This window comes from Giraffa tippelskirchi, chromosome 5, assembly GCF_054371585.1.
Source record: "Giraffa tippelskirchi isolate mGirTip1 chromosome 5, T2T-mGirTip1v1.2.pri, whole genome shotgun sequence".
NCBI classification, from domain to species: Eukaryota; Metazoa; Chordata; class Mammalia; order Artiodactyla; family Giraffidae; genus Giraffa; species Giraffa tippelskirchi.
In genome coordinates this window covers 175,681,715-175,703,589 of record NC_137279.1, presented here as the reverse complement: position 1 = coordinate 175,703,589, position 21,875 = coordinate 175,681,715, and the positions used below count along the sequence as shown (strand labels likewise).

Here is a 21,875-nt window from a genome sequence, read left to right as displayed (position 1 = left end):
CACTCATGCTTAGCGCTGGGATGTGGCCTTGCATACCAATTTTGTTATTAAACACAGTCCTCGCCTCCCCCACAGCCCATCCATCACCTCCCCCACCCCGGCCCCCGCCTGCTCCAAGCCACCCACCATATTTCAGGGCCCAGCTCCCGCCCGCCTGCCGCGCCCGATGCCGGAGGGCCTGGGGCTGACAAATTGAATCAGGAGGAGATCATTCCCGGCCTAACGCAGTTTGCAGCATGTTGGAGGGAGAAGTGACAAGAGCCATGTCAGTTCCATCACCCCACTCCCACAGGAGCTAACTGCAGGCTGGGGACAGGGGATGGAGGGGAGGGGTAGGACAGGCAGAATCCTCAGGGCTGATAGGATGGGTCAGGTGAAGCCCCTTCCCTCAGATCCACAAGACAACCTGCCATGCCTTGTGTCTGTACCCCCGCCCAGGAGCCAACTCTGGCCCCTGGCCCCCAGTGGAGGCTGAGCTGGCTGGGTGGGTCTTGGCTGAGGTGAGCCGGGCAACACTGGCTGTCTTCTCCCCCTTGGGTCTTCTTGCTGTTCTCTTGCATGCCCTGGGCAGCAAGTGGAATGGTCACCCTGTTCTCTTCTTTCTTGGCAGCAAGAATTCACTTCTGAAGGATGCCATGGCTCCAGGCACCCCCAAGGTAGGTGGACAATTGTGTGTTTTTTCCTACCCATCCTAACATAGGCCCACTCAGAACTGGTTCCTGAGAAAAAGGAGCTCTTCCTGGATCCCCAGCTGTCTTCAGGGTTTGATCGTCAACCTGAGGTCTCGGGCTGCCCTGTGCACTCGGGCACATGAGTGGGAGCTGGAGTATGCTCATCTGACTCCCTCCTCTTCCAGTCAGGATGGGGTCAAAGCCAAGAATGAACCAGGGGAGTGGGGGACCCAGACACTATAAATCTGGAGAGACTCAAAAGGAGGATGGTGAGCTGCAGCAGGTAAAGAAAAATATAGACATGCAGGTCAAGACAGCTGGTGCAGGGCCTTAGAAAGCCAGACCATGGGATGAGTGCATGTGCTTTGTCCTGAGGGCAGCAGGGAACCAAAGAGGATGTGGGGCTCATTTGAGACCATCTGACTCTCTGAACAGACACTATGAAAGGGAAGCTTGAAAGCATCAGATGGAGAAAGGAAGAGTGAAGGACAGTGGCTCAAAAGAGGGGCCAGAGGCCTCAGCAGGATGGCATGACTCAAACCGAGAACTCTCATGGGTGGCCACAGAGGTAGATGGTACTGCGTCCCCAAGGGGGATGATGTTTTGAAGGAGTGGGGACCTGGGAAGGAAGACTAAACCCTTAATCACTGAGTGTCCTCTTTCCCCCACCCCTCAGTAAAGTGGCATCCTGTCTTAATAAATTCTCACAATGACTTGTAAAGGCAGGAATCCTCAACCCTTTCTATAGGGAGTGAGGACTGAGTGCTGAATGGATGAAACTTACTTTCTGGCTGTGCCACAAGGCTTGTAGAATCTTAGTTCCCCAACCAGGGGCTGAACCTGCAACCTTGGCAGTGAAAGTGCAGAGTCCAAACCACTGGTCCGCCAGGGAATTCCTCAGAATGGATGAAATCAGTCAGTGAGTGTGTGTGGAGAGATTAGAGCAAAAGCCAAGAAGAGACTCTGGGACTCCTGTGGGGGCAGGGTCAAGAGAAGGCCCCAGAGCCAGGGAAGGAGCAGAAGAGGAACAGTGATGAGTGAGGGGGGGCACAGGAGAGCATGGTGTCCTGAGGTCCTAAGGGAAAAAAATTCCAAACTGTCGGGGGTAGTCCGATGTCAAACAGGAGGGCTGGAGGAGGCCGTCGTGTTTAGATGTCTTTATAGACACAGGTGACCTCTGAGAGGGCAGCTTTGGGAAAAGGAGCCAGAGTGACAATATAACTTCCAGGGGGTTGGCCCATCTGCCCTGCAGGCCTGTATAAAGGAGTGGACTCTACACCTTCACGCACTCAACACAGCAAGGTGGACAGAGGAGGGGCAGGGGACCTAGCCCAGCCTTGGACAGATGCAGGCCCTGGCCAAGGAACCAAAGCTCTCCCAGCCCTAAAGGGACAAGGTGTAAGAGGAGAAGTCACACTGGCTAAGCCTGGCCTAGCCTGCAGTCTTCAATGGCTGTGGTTAAGGGAGACAGGTCACAGACAAGCTGCCAGGTCAGGCACAACCATTGACGTGACACCCGAGCGCGGCTGGCAAGGCTGGGGACTTGACCCCAGTGAGGCCTGTGTTCAAAGCACAGACACAGACAACATACATACTTGGTTCCCCACATACACAGATGCACACCCACTCACCTACCCCCACCCCATCAGAATACTTACACAGGAAATCTTAAACATGTGCGGATTCCTGCAACCATCGATGTCTGGATTATTGATAATCAGATTCGGAGGCAATGGCCACCACTTACTCACTTCTAGATATAAGCTCACACCCCCAAAGCTGAGGGTTTCAGGGTCTGTCTTCTGCCTTGACCTGGGCTTTAGGGAAGCAGGTCATGGGTGGAAAAGGCACAAGGTATAAGGTTCAAGCAAGAGACTGAGAGGACAGGGAGGAGGGAGGGAGGAGGAGGAGAGGGCGAGGGGGCCTCAGACAAGATTGATGGCCTCGTTGCCATTAAGAAAAAAATTAGCCGGTGGCGGCTATCATATTAAAGGGTGAAGAAGCCGTGAATTATTTTCTTAAAGATCTTATCGCTTACAATGATAATTTTACCTTCCAAAAGGCCACTTTTAATGAGGCGAAGAGCCAGGCAAAAAGTCATGATTTAATGCCGGGATTTTTTTTTTCAAAACACATTTTACTGCTTTTTGGTCCATGTTTAAAAAGCGCCAGTGACCTTTTTTTATTCCGCTTGCCCCAGGTGTAATTCTGAGGCCTCTCAGGGCTTCTAACCTAGAGAGAATGAGCGAGAGAAAGTGCGCAAGCAAACGAGCTCAAGCTTTCTCCTGATGGAGGGGCGGGGGCCCCACGATGTCGTCCCTCCTCAGCATCCTCCTTGGGACCGGAGGAGGAGGAGGAGGAGGACATTGCCTGAAAGCCCACCTCTTCTCTGAGCTGGGGGCTGAGGCACCCACTGGGCCTTCCACTGGGCCGGGGTGAGTGAGGAGGGGGCTCCGAGTTGCAGGACATCCCACCCCAGACCCTGCCCGGCCTCCTCCCCAATCCAGCTTCTGGGCTGAGGCCAAGTCAGGGAGCCCTGCCAGACCAGCAGCTGCCCCCTCCCCTCCCAGGGCCCTCAGGCCTGAGGATGTGCAGCGTGGCCACCGCATGCGGGTCACATCCTAAGGCTCAGTCGGAGATGAAGGATAAATGGCTGCTCCATCTTTCCCAGATTGCTTTCTTTGGGCTGTCACTGGCTATTTGGCATGGTTTTCTAGGCTGGGGAGGCCTCCAAGGGAATTGTATGCTTCCGGCTCAGAGCTGTGCAGGCTGGAGAAGATGGGGGGGGGGGGGCGGGCAGGGCAGTATGGATTGCTTTCAGGCCTCCAGGCCCCCAGTTTGCAGCTGAACAGGCCTTGGCACGAGCCAGCAAGAGCAGGCTGAACGTGCCATGTGGTATTTAGAATTGTGCAGCTCGCGCACAGTTTAAAACAGACAGTTTATTAATCTAAACTGCGGGCGTATGTAGAAGAGGCCGTGGGGGATTGACACGGGGGGGATTAGTTTTGCTGCGGTTTTTGCTGGGGTCGTCGCCACAGCGCAGGGAGAAGTGGAGCCGGCGCACATCCCTAGCTGCACAGAGGAAACTCATACATACTATTTAATTTACTGTCTCCATAGCGGGGCTGCCACCAGCCTTTATTAGGGGCAGGCAGAGTGGCAGGGATGTGGCTCTACCCCAACCCTTCAGGGTCCTAGAGTCTCTGCTCCCTATGGGAGAACAAAGCCTATATAGTCTCAGCCCCCTAGGAGGCCTGCCCCACGGGAACAGAGATTAGTTGGGGTGGAGAAGACTGGACCATCTCCAGGGGCCTCCACCCATCCCCAGGATCAAACCATCCCCTCCCACAACCAGATTCCGGGGCCTGACCACATGCCTTTAGAATCTCAAGTGTAGCCTCCACCCCTCTGCCCTCCTTTTCTCTGCCTCTCTGCTAAACGCTCCATAGGACCGGACACCCTAGGGGATAGACTGTAGGTCTCACTCGGCCTGAGGCCATGTGTCCTTTTTCTTCTTTCAGTCCCTCTTGTTGTCTGCTTCCATCAAGAGGGAAGGAGAGTCTCCGACGGCATCACCACACTCATCAGCCACCGACGACCTGCACCATTCAGACAGATACCAGGTGAGCAGGGGAGGGCCGGGCACTTGGATGAGTCCTTCGGAGTTAACCTGCAGTTAACCTCTCCTCTCCTTGGGAGACGGGGAGCAGGAGAAAGACTGAACTGTGTTTGGTTCCCCCTGTGTCTAGTGACCCTGAGTGAACCAGAAGGCACAGGTCTCACGGAATGTGCCTTACATAGACAGACTTGAGGGAGAGATGCCAAGGTCATCTGGGCCCGGGTGGGCTCTTCTGAAGCATCCCAGCCATCTACCCTCTAGGGTTCAGTGTCATCAAGGACCCAGGGATGTGGCCCAGCATCACCTAAAGACTTCACACTTCAAAACCAGAATCCCCTGAGCAAAGAGCCATCAATTCTGCCACACCATCATGTCGGGCATGGGGCGGGGCGGGGGGGGCGGGGTCGTGGAGGGATACTTCCTGTGAGTGCCTTGGGCAAACAGAACGGGAATAACCATACAATCCTCAAGCAGCAAAGCAGGAGCGGGACATAAGGGGAAGGGGAACATCCCAGCTTATCCAGACCTTCTTTGTGGAAGAAAGGAGAAAGGGCTTCCTCTGAGGAGAGACAGAGCCCCACCTGCAGGAGCCCCAGTCGGAGGGTGTAACACAGGGCCTGCTCCAAGGAACATGTGCCTAAATGGCCACGGGGCTTCTCAGGGAGCCGTGATGTGAAAAGGGGAACGCAACCCTGACTAATGCAAAGAGACAAGGCGGCAGGGACCGGTCATCTGGGGCAGGGAACCAGGGTCACTGCTGGCTCTCAGGAAGCCTTTCCTGGAATTTGAGGTCTTCTCTCTGGGTGCCCCTTCCTCCCCACTGACACAGCCTGGCATCAGCATGCAGAGCTTGGTGAGTGAAATACCACGTGTGGACTGTACACCAGCTTACACTGGCACCTCCTCTGCTCGATGCTTCTGTATGCGACTCAAAGTACAGAACCCAAAGTTTCAGCTCTGGGGAGGGATCCCTACCCTTGTAAGCCCTAGTTTAAGAAAGGCAGTCAGTCCTCACCTAGACAATCCTGCTTCGAGATGGAGCAATGACCCAACTTGAAGGAATTCTGGGGTAGGGAGATAAGGCTCCATCCCAGAGAATTCTACTCCCAAGGGAAACAGAGTCCTGCCTTTGGAGGCTCTTCTACTTCAGTCACAGCATCAGCCCCACTATTTGCTGAGCCAGGGAGAGTAACCATCAGGCACAGACATGGCATGCTAGGCACAGGCTAGGTGTGCTAAGGAATGGCACCAAGGCCTCTGTGATTTAGAGTCAACCTGTATTTCCAGCTTCTATCCCTAATACTGCCTTCTGTGAATCCTGTGGTCTATGCTCGCCAGATTAATGCTAACCACTCCTTGGCTATGCCATTCCTTTCTTGCCTCTGTGTGTTTTTACACATGCTGTTTTTAATGGGATTATTTTACCCGGACCCCATCAAATTTCTATTTATTCTTCAACTGCCCCAATCTCCTCTGCTCTAGGAAGCCTTTCTGGATTAGCATTCTCATGACCCCTGCATGTCCCTGTCATTGCTCTGATCATCCTATACTGTGATCACCCATTTAATGTTTCCTTTATCCACAAGTATATAACAAGTCATCCCCAAACTTAGTGGCTTAAGACAACTTTGATTTCTCATGATTCTGTCAGTTGACTAGACCTTTCCTCATTCATGAAGCTCATTCAGCTGGAGGACTAGCTGGGCTGGAAAGTCCAAAATGGCCTCACCACATGTTTGGAGATCAGGGATCTTGATTTTCTTCCATATGGTCTATCATCCTCCAGTAGGTTAGACTGACTGCCTTACTTGGCAGTCTCAGGGCAGTGTCATGCCAAGAGGGTGAAGGCCAAAGCTGCAAGGCCTCTTGAGGCTTAGACTCTGGAACTCACCCATCACTTGGCAGAGCAAGTCACAGGGCTCATACATACTCAAGAGATGAGGAAATGCAGCTCCTGATAGGAGGAATTGTGAAGAATTGTGAACCTACTTTATCTATCATGATAAGACTCACTCTTGCATTAGATTTCGGGGTGGGAGGGCGCTCTCAAAGGCAAACAACGTCTTATCCTTCTTTACTCCCTGGTTTTACTCAACCATTTATCTAGTACTCATTCTCAGCCCAGTGTCCTTGCCTTCAAGGGGTTAGATTTGCAGATAGATAATTTCTAAGTGCTTTAAATGCTATGATGGGAGTGTAAATAAGTTTCTAGGACAGCACAATGGAAAGAGAAAAATCAGAATAAGATTCACAGGGGAGGTAATGACTGAACAGAATGAGCAGGAGTTCACTTTGGTGAACAAGGAAGAAAGGATATTCATGACCAAGGCAACACTATGTGCAAAGGGCACAGAGGTGTAACACAGAATGATGTATCTGGGGACCCACCAGCAGCTCGGTTTTGTTAGAATGTAAAACACAAGGGGAACTGGTAGAAGGTGAAGCTCGAATTCCCTGATCTATACACAATGCCTGGCATGTAGTAGTTGCTCAATTATGTTGTTTAAAGAAATCATCACACTTGGCTTTGAAATCAGAGGGTACTGGTTTCTGTTTTGGATTCCCATTTACTTAGCCCCTGCTGGGTTACCTATCCCTTTAACCATTACCTCACTTTACCCTCATAGCAACTGTGCAAGCTAGGATTCATTGCCCCAATTTATTGCTAATGAAACAGGCCTAGAGAGAAGTGACTTTTCTAAGCACACATATATGTGAAGAACCAAGTCAGGCTGAGTCTGTCTGGCCCTGAATCCTAGATTGCTTCCCAGCCCTCCAGCTGGGCTCAGGAATTTCCCTCATAAACATCCTCCTCTCCTTCCCACCGATTTCTTCTGCATGCTAGACCCTGTGCTGGGTGACTGCATGGAGATGAGCTCCCAGGGAGAAGGGACCATTCCAAACAATTAAAATATCCAAATTCAAAGTGAAGCCAAGGGACTGTGAAAACTAAAGAGGAAGCAATTAACCCAACATTGGGGGAAATGTGAAGTCTTCTCACCCAGAGTCCTGTAGGATGAACAATAGTTAACCAAGCAGGGAATACGGGTGCATGGAGAATAATCTAGCCCAGAGTGCAGAGTATGGAGTGCTCAAAGAGCTACAGGTAGCTCTGCAAAGCTGAGTGTCAGGAAGGCAAAAGGAGAGAGCAGGAATGGTAGAAGAGGAGTCTGGAGAAGCAGGCAGAGCAGGTCAGAGATGACCTGTATGCAGATCATCTCAGTGGAGAACCACTGAAAGATTTAAAGGGGAAGAAGGAAAGAGGGTCAATTTTGCACGATAGGAAGATCATGTAGTGTGAAGGATGGGGTACAGAGAAGAAAGCTGGAGCTCAGAAGGCCAGATGGGAGACAGCTGCAAATTTAGAGAGCTCAGTAAGATTATGAACTACAGCAGCAAATCCAAGATAGGTATAGCGACTGAAGAAACACACAGGGATGTCTTGACTGTGCCAAGTGCTGTGCTGAGCTCTGGGTTCACTCATGACTCACATAAGGTCCCGTCCCTGGAATGGTCTGATAAAAATCTGTATAAGCTATACTGAGGGTAGAGATTGGAGTAGAGAAGAAATTATATTTTTCAAACAGGTCTAGAAGGATAAGTAGGAGATACACAGAGGTGGAGATGAGAAGGTTTAAAAGACCTTTAAAGGTAGACTCTGAGATGAGAGAAGAATTGAGCGCGAGAAACTGAAGGAGGGTGGGATCAAGGACGACTCACTTTCAAGTTTCTGGTGTGGGCACACCAGAGTGCATGGTGGTATCCCGTTAGAAACTGAGAATCCTGGAGGAAAGCACTTGTTTGAGGGATGCTGGGTTCCAACTTGTGGGCGTGCGTTACCAGTGGCAGCTCCAGGGGTTGTCCAGAAAACAGCTGAAATGTTGGGAATCCGCTAGTGTCCAGACTGCTGAAATGCTAGGGACTGGGGGCTGGACAGTTGGGACGTGCGGTGGCATGGCCCGCGGCGATCAGGAAGTCCTACGCCACCTCCCCAGCAAAGGGGTAGCGGCGCAGGAGGCGGGAGCCGGGCGGGGCTCCGGGACGGAAGAAGCCCCGCGCTAGGAAGGGGCGTGGAGTTGGGTGGGAGGACCTCGCAGCCGCTAAAACCGGGGCGGGTTGGTTTTTGCGGGGAGTGGGAGGAACCCCTGGGCGGCCTCAGCCTGTTGCTGCCTGAGTGCGAGCAGCTGTTTCCCGGCCCTGGTCCTGCAGACCCACCCCTCCACCCCCGCCACTTCTTGAACTTTCACCCCCGGCGCGCGACGGCGGCGGGTCACGTGATCAAGGCCAACATGGCCGCCGCCGCCGCTGGGAGCTGAGGTGCCGCCGCCGCCGGGCAGCCGGGGGGAATCCGCCCGCATCGCCGCCCTCGCCGGCCGGGCGGCCGCGGGGCCCGGAGCGCCGGAGGCCGGGGCTGGGGCGGCACCGCGCGGCGGCCTCCGGGGCCCGCTAGAGCAGCCCCCGGCGGCTATGCCGAGGGCCCGGAGCGGCCGGCGGAGCAGGGGGGCCGGCGGGAGGGAGGAAGTAGGTTTGTTTACGGGCTGTTTGGGGCGGGGCAGGCCTGGACCGGGGTCCGGGGCTGGGGCGGGGGCTGGGATTCCCGGCCGCGCTGACGCTGTCTTCTCTTTTTTTGCATCTGCCCGGGATTTTCTCCCAGACCTTCTTGCGAGTGCGAGCCAACCGGCAGACCCGACTGAATGGTGAGTCTTGCGCGGCCCCTCCCTTCGCCCCACCCCCGGCCTCCTCCCTCCCTCACTGCCTGCAGCTCCTGGCTTGCCTGGGTCTCTTCAACGTTAGGGCCCGTTGGTTTCCTCGCAATCACAGCGCCTCAGTATGTGCCGACCGAGGCTGCCGCCCTCAGTTTCCCCATCTGTTTAATGGAGGTGATGGTTGCCATCTCTTGCGTGAGCCTCTCTAGGCCTTGAAGAACCCTGGGGGGCAATAAGTGGCAGAGAATGAGGAACAAGCCACACAATTCCACTTGGGAGCTCCGCTTTGAATTTGCACACTGCTGGGACCTCACTGTACAAGCCGGCAGGGCGCTGAGAATGTTTTTCTTCCAGTTTTTAATCAGTGCCCAGTCGTGTGAATACAGCCTCTCTGCTGAGACTTGACAATGCAGTGAGATCTGGAGTTCCCACGGCAACAGGAACTAACTCATCCCAGGGCTCTTTGAGTTATCAGTCAGCCCACATTTCACAAAGGTGATCAGCGTGGGCTCAACAGCTCTTAGAGGCCTTGTCTGAAAGCACGCTGTGTATGCACTACCTGGCAGCCCCCCCCCCCTTTGGATTCAAACCTCTGGAGCATTCCTGTTTGCTGAACAAACTGGATGATCTAGTTTTTTGTGCTGATTAGGGTGTGGTGTATCTGGGGGTTGGCTGTAAGGGGCTTGGGGGTCTCTGGACCAGCTGGTAAGGCCATCAGTGTTCAAGATACCCAGTTCCTGCCGCTTGGTTTCTCCTGCCAGGCTGATCCCCAGATTTTGGGAAAAGGAGAGCATTTATCATGGGCCAGCACCATGTTAAACGTCTTTATCATAACTGAGAGGGTTATGATAACCCTTTATTGTAACACTCGTTTTGTAGATGAGGAAACTGAGGCTGGGACAGGTGAAGCGATTTGTTGAAAACCACACAGCTGGGATACAGCCGAGCCGTGGTTTGAACCGGTTAACCCACTCCAGTGTTCTTGCCTGGAGAATTCCATGGACAGAGGAACCTGGTGGGCTGTAGTCTATGGGATTGCAAAGAGTCAGACACAACTGAGCAATAAACACACACCTACCTTGAAAGCCTGTGCTGCTTGGACCATGCCATGCTGCCTCCTTGGCAATACTTTGACTTTTCTTATTAGTGGAAGCTTCCATGTAGGGAGCACACTTTTCCCTATCATGCTTTAGTAAGCTTAGTTCAGGACTTAGATGATGGATGGCAAGAAAATAACCAAATCTGCCTTGCTTATCTGAGAATCTCCAGGTGATGCCCAGTCCATCAGGGTGCTTTCCTGGGACCACAAGGAGTTTTCTGGCATGGGTGGCTTGGGCAAGGAGAGCATCTAGTGTCCCACCTTCCTTGGCAATCCTGTGAAATTCACCTGTTTATTCAATTATCAGTGTCTCTCATAGTCTCCTTACCAGAGAGGCAGTCCCTCCAGCTCTAGGCAGGTTAGGGGAGGCACCTTTGTACTGGAGCATGGATCTGTACAGCCTCCTCGAATTCTCAGGGTCACTTGCTCAATGCCTTTCTGATATCTAGCATCCCTTCTCCACCCGCGCCCTGGCTCTAGAGTGTCAAGGTGGGCTTGAGCCTGAGATTCCAAGGGTTAGGGCAGTCAAGGTGAAAGAGCCTAGATTTTTGTCCACAAAATCCACTGGGCACCAGAACATGGTCACATCTCCTGTAGTGAGAGCACCGGAAACTCAGGAGATGGGCCGGGCTGCAGGCCAAGGTTTCTCAAACTCCATGCTCAGTCCTGGTGGAATGGTGGCTTGCCTGTTGATTTGGGTCTTTCTGGGGCTGCTCTTTTCTGGAGTAACTCCCTGCTTCAGGCCCTCAACAGGCAGGAGCTGGGGTTCCAAGTGCTGCCCTAGCACACTCGCAGGATCCGTCTTTGTTGATACTGATCAGTTGGGGGCACTCTTGGGACAAGAGAGCATTCGAAGTTGTAGAATAAGGCATGGTTTCCTATCCTGCCTTTGCCACTTTTTAGCTACCTGGGCTACTGCTTGATTGAGCTTTAGGTATTTTTATCTGGCAAAGTGCTTAATACAACCTGGTTTCCAGATAAAGAGTAAAATGAGCTTCCTCGTGTAGGGTAGTTAACACACACAGTTGAAGCTCCAAATTGTAACTTAGCAACTGTCACCTGCATCACCGTTCACCAGTGTCTCAGTCCCTAGCCTGCATTGATGAGCCTTCCGCTAGGGTCAGTATCTATGAGAACGTTCTTTCTGGCCTTGCAGTGAGGAACCCTTCCTTCCTTGGCTGGCTCCACCCCCACCCTAATCAGTCTGGTCTCCAAGTGGCTAGCTCTGCATCAAGGGAGGGGGTAGAGGGAACAGAGTCCCTTGTTTTGACCCCTTCCTGCTTCAGTGACAGGAGGGCTGCAGAGAGGGATTAGTGAGCTAATTAGAAATGATTGCATCTCTCAGCATTAATTAGCAGTGCTGTGGGCTTGCAGTGTGCACTTTGGAATTGAGCCCCCTGTGGGACAGCATGGCAGGCAGCCCTCTGCCTCAGGGGCCTGCCAGCCCCTCTTCTCTGATTAGAAATGATGGAACAGGTTCGAGTAGGCACAGTAAGGGCTACCCTCTCAGGATATCCTGGGCTCTCTGACTCAGACCCTCTGTACCTTTATGACTAGGCCTCAATCTCCTCTTCTGTAAAATGGGACCAGTGGACCTGAGAGAAATCCTCCCTGGGATGATTTTATATAGGACACTGAGGGCTGTACCTTGGGCCTGCTGGCCCAGGAACAAAGCGGTTTTAACTGATAAGTAAACAGCTGGCCAAATCAGGCCCCTGAAGAGACTTTGGATTCTAGCCAAGAGGTGATATCTAAAGTTGTGTGTCTTGACTCTAAAAGAGCCTGTGATCTTGGCCTTCTGGGGAGATACCTAGTAAGTGCCAAGGGGAGCATCTTTGCTCACTGGACTCATTGAGCACCGTAGGTAGCCAGCTGTAGCCAAAGAGTGGACACTTGGCTGGCCTAGCACCAGTCTCCTCCCCCGGTGCTCGTGGCAAGGCCAGACCCCAAAGGAGGTGAAGAAGGTGCTGCATAACGAGGGCGAGATTGGGCATGAGCCAGAGGGCTAATGGCTGGCAGGAGGTCAGGATATGTCAGTCCCACTAGGACCTTGGGAGCTCCAGTGACCACCTGCCTGTTCTGTGCTTTGTTTTCGGTTTCTCCATGCAGCTCGGATTGGGAAAATGAAACGGAGGAAGCAAGATGAAGGGCAGGTATGTCCCCTGTGCAGCCGCCCCCTGACAGGATCGGAGCAGGAGATGAGTAGGCATGTGGAGCATTGCCTTTCTAAGGTAGAGGGGCCATCACCACCTACCCCACCCCCTTCCCCTGACACTAGCCGCTGACTGCCTCCAATCTCTGGGCTGTTGGGGTCTCCACGTGGTCTCAGCAGCTGCTTCTTCTCTGTTCTTTGCCCTCTTCCTTTGCTTTCACTCTCCCACTCCTCCCCTGGGGCTCCAGTGGAAAATTATTGGGGAAAAGCCCAGGTCTTTGACCTCTCGATTGGTTTACTTCCAAGGAGCCCTAGAGCTGGGGGCCTGTGGGGCACACTGCAGCTGGGGGCCAGGGCTGTGCCTTCCTCGCAGGCCCTGGGGAGCAGGTAGGGACGGCCTGGGACCCGCATGATCCTGCTCTGCTCTTCACAGAGGGAAGGCTCCTGCATGGCTGAGGACGATGCCGCGGACATCGAGCATGAGAACAGCAACCGTTTTGAGGAGTATGAGTGGTGCGGGCAGAAGCGGATACGGGCCACCACTCTCCTGGAAGGTGGTTTCCGAGGTACAAGCAGCCGACACCTAGGCAGTGGCACTGTGGTGGCCAGGCCTCTGCTGGGTAGCCATCTGTGGGAGCCAAGAGGCCAGGGCTGGTGGCTGGTCATCCATTCGGCCACGTGGGAACTGCTGCTGGCAGGCCTTCTTTGTGACCGTGCTGCCTGCCTGTGATGTGCATATTAAAATGGATGTATTTGGGTGGGGAAATAGAATTGTGAGGCTGCAAGCTAGGAGTGACGAGGGGGGCTCTCCGCCTCGGGTGATGCATTGAAGGTGACAGCCAAGCCGCGTTAGCACCTGCATAAAATATTAAAGGGACGGTTATGCATTTATCACTCCATCCCTCTTAAGGCTGATAAATGAGAATCCAGCAACCTGCTGTACACCTCCAGCACTGGGGGCCCCGAGGGCTTCCAGGCAAACACATTGGATTTTCCTCCTCCTCCTCCTCAGCCCCACATCAGGGAAATCAGTTACAGAGGAGAGAGTGAGTTATGGCAAAATTTGACCTCCCATGAGCTTCATTGGTGAATCTAATTTTAGCTATGATCCCATCCCTTCTCCCTGAGCGCCCTCTGCCCTGAAGCAAGAGGGGCCTGTGCCCAGCTGCTCCTGCTTCCCTTGGACTCCCTGCAGAGGGCTCTGCAGGGACCTGCCCAGCTCCACTGCCCACCTGGAACCTTGGAGAGACATGGTTTGGCCCAATGGAAGTCCCCAACCCCCATCAGGTTAAATAGCAGACTGGTAGGAACCCAAGGTCCGTGTCTTCTTGTTGATGCTTCCTGCCTTGGACAGGGTGAAAGGGGAGCTGTCTTGCCTCCCAGCCTCCAGCTCATCGCTCTTTCTGTGCACAAGCACAGCTGGCACTGCAGCTTGTGGTCATTAAGTGAGCCAATCTGCTTCCCATCTGCCTCCAGTTCTCTGGGCAACACCCTTGGGGGTAGTGCTGTGTCTGGTCCCTTGGGAATATCGCGGCAGCTGAGAGGAGGGTCTCTGCCTCACTGGGGCTGTACTTCTAGGGCTGGTGATGAGAAGTGATCCCTACAGTACCATCCAGGGCAAACTGGCTACATGAAGAGGCCACAAGCCCAGGTGTGGCATTATGCCTTGGGGCTTCTCTCACATTGGCAAAATGTAAATGAGAAAGGTTAATCAGACCAAACTGAGGACTGAGCTACAGAATGTCCATTTGCCATTTCCCTCTGGTCCTGTCCTGGAGTTTCTGAGTATCTGAGGCCCAGAGAGCCCCAAAGCCGGGGGTCCTGTGATTTGTACTCACAGGTGCCCCCGGTCAGTTCCGGGATGCTGCTCTGGGTTCACTCTGTTGGTGGCTGCAGATTTTCATGTGTTCCATTGCTGTAGCAACTTCTTGGTCAGGTTACTTGGCCCAGAACTGGACCTGATGGCTTCTGGGCTCCAGACAAGGCTTAGGAAGATGAAGCCGCATGGGGCCTGCCCATACGACCATGTATTTCCCAGGCACTGGGACCCACTTGCAGAGTGGTTGTGAGGGGCTCTTCAGCCCTGGGCGGGTGTCAGTTTTCCCTGAGTGTTTACATGGTGAGGTTGTTCCTTTCAAGAATTCCTGAGAGGAGTTCAAAGGGGGTTTTTCTTTGAGTGATTTGGAGAGCGAGAATGAGAGTGAGACTTGAAGAGGGAACAGGGGCCGGAGGTGCCTTTATCTGCAGAGAATTGCTCCAGCTTTCCTGATAGAAGCTGCTGCCGCCTCTCAAACAGCTTAGTGCAGTCAAAAGACAGACAGACTTGAAAGGCTGTTTTACAGCGAGATCAGCAGGGGCCACGAGGCAGAGAGCAGGGCGCAGTGGAGCGGAGGAGGCTGAGGCTCCTCGGTAGGGGGGGTGCTATCAAAGGAGGCCCTGGCTGATCCTGACCGCCTCTGCCCCCGAAACCTTGTCTGCAGAAGCTGGCCATCTGTCAGTCTACCCTCCTTGGCCAGGACCGAGAGGCCCCAACTCTTGGGGGGTTGGGTGTGGCCCAGCCAGGCGGGCTGGTGTCAGTGCAGCGCATTGATCGCCCGCCGGGCGGGCTGGGCCGCAAGCCGGGCAGCGCGTGCTTAATGTGATTGAAAGGCAGTTAAAATGGCGGTGACCTTTTCAGGAGGAATTAGATTGCCTGCCAAGACCGGTTAGAGGGAGTGATAACGCCGGTTGAAGAAGCTGCCCGGCCAACTTCAGAGAGAGGGAGCAGAGGCAAGATGAGCAGGCTAACGGCGAGGCCCATTTAAGCCGCACTGTGCGTGCTGACAGAACAGAGATTGCTGTCCTTGTTAGATATGAAAGAATTGAAGAATTGCACATAAGTTCCTGTATCTGATCATCACCTATCCCTCCTCCCAGACCAGGGCCCCTTCGTCATCCTCAGCATGGCTTCCCACCAGACCCAATGGGGGCTGGTGTGGTGGAGCAGATGAGTTCCTTTGAATGTAATGTGCTACGGAGCCAATGAACAAGCAGGAATTGTTGGTGGGACACTTGACTGAGGGGAATGGGCCTTGGAGATGGGACCTGTGATTACTGAGACCCAGAGAGCTCAGGCCTGGGAGGGCTTGAAATTGGTATTGTAGGACCGAATGAAGGATCAGATAGAACAGGTAAGGACTAGGATAGGTCCAGGTAGACATGGATCTTCAAGAATCTAAAAGAAGAGATACTGAAAGGTTTCATAAGAGTAGTTTGAAAGAAACATTTGTTTAGCAAACACAGTGGCCCTCTCAGTTCTGGGGGACACCCAGGGCTATGTGCGTGAGCTGTTGAGTTGTCCTCTCTGAACCTTGGGTTTGCTAGCCTGCTAGCGCTGTTTTCCCCCCACTCAGTTATAATTGCATAAAGGGCGGTGCACAGACCGTAGTTCACCAACATTTCCCTAAAAGAGGTCAGCATTAGGGGAAAAACAGAAGCTCTTCTGGCACCCCATGCCAGCCCCGGGCAGAGCAGGGGGCCTTTAGATTGGGCCACTTTGGGAACCAATTATACAGCCCTTGGGGACAAACCCGTGCCTGCCTGTAGTCAAAGGAGGTGTGTGAGGAATGAGCCCGGCTTTCCTCATTGCCTATCTCCAACTCCTGGTCCCAGACAAGAGACTTGTGGTGGGAGCCTTGATCTTTCCCCTGTCTTGTTTGCCAGTGAACGTTCACTTAGCTGGATTAGGGGAGCCTGGAGCTCATTATCTCTGGGATGGACAGGCTGGAGCGAGGACATGGAATGGTTGGCTTGAGATGACGTGACAGTGATGCAATGGGTATTCGGATGATAAGGTGGAGGGATTTCCCAGGAAGCGGCAGGAAGTGGAAGGTGCTGCAGCTCAGTCTTTGAGCCCTGGAAGGATGCGTCCCTGGAATCCAGCACTGAGCCCCTTTGAATCAAACAGGTGGAGGGGTGGAGACAGGGACGCTACTAAGAGAACCCGCTCTCCAGGCCTCTGCCCTGCCCTGATCCTCGCCTAGGGACTGCATCTTACTTGAGTTGTTGCCTTGGATTTAGACTGGCTCCATGTGGCCTGGGATGAGATGCCATGGAGAGGAAAGGTGGGGCAGCTGTGGCGCAGATCTGTTAACTGGCTGTTGCTTGGTAAAACTTGAACGCCAGATTGTAGGTCAAGGGGTTGAGGGGTATTGTGAGTCCAGGGCCTGGAGAAATTGGCCTGGCCTTAGCTGCTGCCTCCTTCGGCATGTTGATTTCCAAAAGATGGGAGCCCCAGATTTCCAAAATGTCCCCCAGGGCAGCCCTGCTGCCTGGTACAGTCAGTGACAGGTGCTGGAACAGCCAACTGCCAGAGGCAGTCTTGGAATGGAGTGTGTCCAGGGTTCTACCTCCTTACCACCCTGAGTTAGAACTTGTTTGGTGGGAGGAGCAAGGAGGGGTGGCAAGGAGCAGGGCACCTTCTGTCCCCTGTGGCAACTGACGGGGATTTAATCGCCTTTTGGAAACACAATTGTTAAACCAGGACAGAGGGAGTACAGGCAGAAGGAGCAAGTATCAATGGTTTTAAACGGCGTCTGTCTCTCTGCGCCTCTCCTGACGTGAGGCAGTGAAACGCGTTATCGAGGAGGCCCGGAAAGTGGCTAAGTGCGTTTGACACACGCCAACTCCCTGCCTCCACACTGGATAATTGCATTGTCAACTGTTCAGCGAGGTGGCAGGTGACACTGCAGGCCGATTGATTGTCCCGCATCGCAGCTCCCCAGACTGTCAGCTCCCCAATCGATGGCGTTTACACAAGACACCGTAACTGCATCTGTAACTAATTCCAGTGTAAAACTCTCCGGAAGCTGCTGCTGCGCACCACCCTCTTCTCCCCTCCTTTGGAGAGCATGGGCCTCTGGAGGCCCCAGGACGCCTTTCTCCCTGGGCTTTGGTTTTGTTGGGAGCAGCAGGTGAGGAAATCGATGGCTCTTTTTTTGTGGTTTCAAGTTCCAGGACGTTACTGCCCCTAGTCAGTGGGCATCTCCAGTTTCACAATCGATCATCTGATCAATTGATCAAATTAACGCTGATTTTTTTTTCCTTCTCTCTTTGAGATGACCCAAGAAGAAATGAGTTTATGAGAGATGGCTCATTTACATGAAATTTAGGCTTTGCTTATCATTTATGCACTTAACCCTCTCCCTCTCTATTGTTAAGTTCTGTTTGGAGGGAAGAGGTTTTTTTGCACTGCCCACCCTCCCTAGACCAAGCCCCCACTGCTGAGCATCACTGATCATCAGGGTTAGTCTGCCTGTGGACAGCAGCACCCAGCCCTTCGTGGGTCTGAGCCATAGCAAGGGGACTCCCCGGTGACTGAAGAGTGCTCTGGGTCATCTTGCAGGGTCTGAGGGCAGAGTCCCTGCCCTCAATAGTAGCAGCAGGAGTGGCAGCTTGTCTGTTATCCCCGGAGCTTCACAGAGCAGGAGCCAGAGGCTTGGAAAGGCATTTTCTGTGCCATCTTGCCTCTGAGTACTGGCTTGGGATAGTCCAGCAGCTGAGAACATAAAATGACTGTGGAGCCACCTTCTCAAAGTATGTTGGGGGGGGGGGTCGGGCGGCAAGCTGGCGGGGGCCCTGTCTGCATAAAATGGCTTTATAGCCGTTTCTTTTTATTATGATTCTGCCAGAAGTCAGCAAGTGACATTTCATTAAGAAAATAAAGTTTAATGCGCTGGGAAGGAGGTTGGAGTTGGCTGGGGCAGCATAGGAGTGAAATTGGCAGTGGCAGCCTGTTCTGAACACCTGAGGGGTAGGGAGAGGCTCCCAACATCTGTCTGCTGAAGGATGGGGTCAGGGTCAGAGTTAGCTGCTCCAACCAAAGGCAGGCCTTTTCCTTGGCAAACAAGATGTGTCGTGCTCTCCATCCTGTCAAGGTGGTCGGAGAAGGAGATTGTTGCCCACCTGAGAGATGGGGTCTGAGAGGAGAGGTTGTGGCTGGAGAGGTTTCTACAGGCCGCCAGCTCATCAGGCCTGGGCCTGCCTCTGGCACAGGGCTCCCAGCACCTAACAGAACAGCACCGACGGCATTTAGCCATCACTGCTCGGGGGTGTTACATGGCGCCTGTGGTGGGCCTGGCCGGCTCTGTGCTGGGCAACACTTAGATCACAGACTTAGGCTTTCAATCTGGTGAGCAACAGTGACAATACATGGTAATACATGTGAATTTGGAGTTGTACAGGAGCCTGGGTGGACATCACGGAAGGGGCCCCTCTGTAGAAAAGTCTAGGGAAGTCTCATCTGTACTCAGCACCTTGAGCGTAAGAATCAGATCAGGAAACAGTGTCCTCAGTGTCAAGCCAGGTGGAGGATGAGTTCAATAAAGTTTGAGAGAATGTTGAAGCAAGTTCACTCAGGAAGTATTTATAGAGCAACTACTATGTGTAGGCACCATGAATAGAAGGCATGATTGAGAAGAGTCAGACTTGCAGAATGAGCAGGAATGTGTTCTGTAGACCAAGAGGGAGACATTTCTAGGTAGAGATAACAGCAAGTACAAAGGCCTGGGGTCATGAGAAAACACACAGGCCTTGGGAACCAAAATAGCTGTGTTCCACCAGAGTGCAGAGACCTGGTCCAGGCCTGGCAGGCAACGAGACTGCAGAGATAAAGACTTCCGGCCACTGGGCTGCTTTATGTGTTGAGAAGCCTGGACTTTTCCTGGCAATTTGGGAGTGCCCCATTTTCTCAGGTTTGCCATGGGAGCCATACTGGGCTGAGGAGTGGTGCCAGGATTCTCGGCTTTGCTTCTCACGCACCCTCAAGGCAGGGCTGGGCAGGGTCTGGCCAAGCCGAAGATGTGAGGCTGACTGCTGAGCTGCCTGCACTTGGAGGAGGGGGGTTGGAAGAGCTCGAGGGGCGCAGGCTCTAAGTGAACCTGATAGCTACATTCTGATTGATGGCAGAGTTTGTCTCCCAAACTGTCAGAGGGTTTATAGAGGTGCCACTCACCCACAAAGTGGGAATTGCTTGTCAGGACACTTGGCTGTGAATAGGAGACAGAGCTGTAACTTGGTGTTTTCTCAGCTTAATGGCCCTGCTGCTGACCCGCCTGCTGCCTTGAGTTTGTTTGTGCCTCAGTGTGGAGGACAGATGAGGACTGGCGGGCAGGGGTGGAGCTGGGCAGTACCTGTTAGCTCTCTGTTTCCCTGGTGCTGCTTACCTCTGGGATGGGTAGCCCCTTTGTGAGACCAGAAACCAGCAGTGTAGGATGGAGAAGGATCAGGAAGAAAGTGCTTTTGAAATGGGCTTGAAAGATGGAGAACATTCCAGATGGAGAGAGAGCACGAGCCAGACAGGGTGACATTGGAGGTGGAGTAAGTCATCTGTCCATGTATATGTGGGACTTAGGGAGCGAAATGAGAGAAGGTGAAAAAGTGGGGGCATCCAGAGCGTAGCAAGTCTGGCTTAAGAGTAGGGATTGGTCGCGGGCACAGTGAGGAGCCGCAGGCAGTGTTGGAGCAGGGAAAAGAAGGGTCAGGACTCTGTGGCAACAGGACGAAGCAATAGATGAGAGGCTTGGCAACCCACTACAAGCCTGTTGCCTTCGTGAATGTGTAAGACCCTGAAAGTGGGAAGAATGGACAAGAAATTTCTGAGATCATTGAGCAGAACTCTGAGCTGCTTTGCATCGATTCCACTCACCCCAGATCCCATCGCTTTCAGTCCTTTTTGTCCCCAGCAAGGCTACTCCACTGGCTCATGTGATGTGGTCCAAGACCAGAACCACTGGGAGAAGGCAGGGGCAGGGAGGGAGAAGCAGCTTTGTGGTCCTTGGCCCTGGGCTATCAGGAAGGGTGGTTCTGGGAGTCAGAACACAAGGCAGGTGAGTGGGCCTGGAGTAGCTTCAGCATCTCAGCCCCTTGCATCACCGCCTCGCCCGCCACTGGCCGAGAGTCTGCCTGTTGCTATGACAAATACACCTTGGTGGGGTCAGCTGCCTGCCCAGCCCTTGGCCCTGCCTCTGCCCAGCTGGGTTGCCTCCAGGGACTGCTTTGAGAAGCAGGTGTGCATGCCTGTCCTCCCTCGGCTGTCCCTTCTTAATCCCTTTATAACTACACTTGTCCAGGAATCTGGGCTGAGTGAGGTGGGGATGAATAATTAATGTCAGGCGCTTCAGACACCAAATATTTGAACAGCTGCCTGGTGTTTTTGCTGGCAAGGACCTGCCGGCCAAAATCAGGACATTGGCTGAGGGTTCCGCTATATGGCTCTGACAGGCCTTTGCCAGCCTACTCGCCCCTCTGGTAGACTCGCCAGGCTGGACCATGGGACATGGGATGCCCAGCTCCTGGGTTGGGGTGGCCTTGTAGACCTGTCTGTCCTCTTCCTACTCTTCTTAGACATGGAAGACAGGTGGACAGCAGGCCTAGACTAGGTGTCTCCTGAGGACTTGACGTAATGTATGAATGGGCTGGTTTATGAGCAGAGACCACTTGGAGCAGCAGGCAATACAGGGAAGGCTGAGGTATGCAGAGTGAAAAGAATGGTAATGTCAGAATCAAGAGCACCCAAGTGCTCTCTATTCCCCAAGCCCAAGTTTCTGTCAGGCCTTACCTAGCCCCATACCTGACCCCTAACTTGGGGAACAGAAGGGGGATCCTTAGCCTCGTCTTGCTGGCCCCTGGCGCTCCTCACACCCCGCTTCCCACAGGCTCTGGCTTCGTCATGTGCAGCGGCAAAGAGAATCCGGACAGTGACGCTGACTTGGATGTGGATGGGGATGACACTCTGGAGTATGGGAAGCCACAGTATCCTTGGGGCGCTGCGGGACAAGGAGGGACTGGTGGGACAGGCCAAAGGGAATAAGAAAGCCACAAGCACCTCCAGTCACTCATCCACACCAAAACCTCCAGGGTCAGTGTCTCAGCTTGGGCCAGGGGCAGCCCTCCTGGGGATTCAACCCTCATGGCCCACCACAAACTAGGATCCATTGTCCTTGACCACCTTGCCAGATATACGGAGGCTGACGTCATCCCCTGCACAGGCGAGGAGCCTGGCGAAGCCAAGGAGAGAGAGGCACTGCGGGGTGCAGTCCTAAAGCAAGTGTGGGCACAGACTTGGGCGGGTGGGAGAAAGGGAAGGGAGGCCCTGAGGCGGGGGTCAACCCAGTGCCCGCCCTCGGGACTGTCCTGCCTGCTTTCAGGGCTCACTTTGTTCTTCCTCTTTCCTTTCCTCTAGTGGTGGCCCTCCTAGCACACGCATCACACCTGAGTTCTCTAAATGGGCCAGTGATGGTAAGTCCTGACCCAAGTTAGCGGGGGCAGAGGCGGGTGACTGATTCAAGCCCAACCCCTCACCTGTGCTGCCCAGTCTGGCCAGAGTGTGAGTCCCCTCTCTGTCCCAGCAGAGATGCCATCTACCAGCAACGGTGAGAGCAGCAAACAGGAGGCCATGCAGAAGACCTGCAAGAACAGTGACATTGAGAAGTGAGTGGCCAGGAGGGAGACCAACCCCAGGGACCACAGCTCAGTGGGAGGGAGGGGGCCCTTCGTTAACAGGAAGGCCTGCTGCCCTGGCACACAGCCGGCAGTGGGGCCCAGCTGGTGCTGAGCGTGACTTGCTGAATTGATCACTGGGCCACGGCCC

The 21,875-nt window shown here is 53.7% G+C and overlaps 1 protein-coding gene and 2 long non-coding RNA genes across 10 annotated transcripts in view; 1 reads left to right on the top strand and 2 right to left on the bottom strand.

The window, feature by feature from the left end:
* The window catches only part of RNF220 (ring finger protein 220), a 304,953-nt gene that overhangs the window by 276,869 nt on the left and 6,209 nt on the right, over positions 1 to 21,875 (top strand). For 3 of the 8 annotated variants that reach the window (XM_081488737.1, XM_081488744.1, XM_081488742.1), the window contains 9 exons: positions 611 to 656; positions 4,193 to 4,294; positions 8,945 to 8,987; positions 12,205 to 12,248; positions 12,681 to 12,813; positions 20,941 to 21,037; positions 21,242 to 21,328; positions 21,468 to 21,523; positions 21,637 to 21,715. In XM_081488737.1, coding sequence (XP_081344863.1) covers positions 611 to 656; positions 4,193 to 4,294; positions 8,945 to 8,987; positions 12,205 to 12,248; positions 12,681 to 12,813; positions 20,941 to 21,037; positions 21,242 to 21,328; positions 21,468 to 21,523; positions 21,637 to 21,715 — 687 coding nt within the window. Of the gene's footprint in view, positions 1 to 94; positions 266 to 610; positions 657 to 4,192; positions 4,295 to 8,557; positions 8,812 to 8,944; positions 8,988 to 12,204; positions 12,327 to 12,680; positions 12,814 to 20,940; positions 21,038 to 21,241; positions 21,329 to 21,467; positions 21,524 to 21,636; positions 21,716 to 21,875 lie in introns of those variants that run through there. The other 5 variants (XM_081488736.1, XM_081488740.1, XM_081488739.1 and 2 more) reach the window with 4 other exon arrangements.
* LOC145505817 (uncharacterized) lies at positions 2,756 to 8,286 on the bottom strand. Its single transcript, XR_014053301.1, has 2 exons — positions 8,011 to 8,286; positions 2,756 to 4,270 (listed from the first exon to the last, which is right to left on the bottom strand). It is a non-coding gene; the product is annotated as an uncharacterized LOC145505817 (long non-coding RNA).
* Positions 14,469 to 16,625, bottom strand: LOC145505819 (uncharacterized). Its single transcript, XR_014053303.1, has 2 exons — positions 16,284 to 16,625; positions 14,469 to 16,178 (listed from the first exon to the last, which is right to left on the bottom strand). It is a non-coding gene; the product is annotated as an uncharacterized LOC145505819 (long non-coding RNA).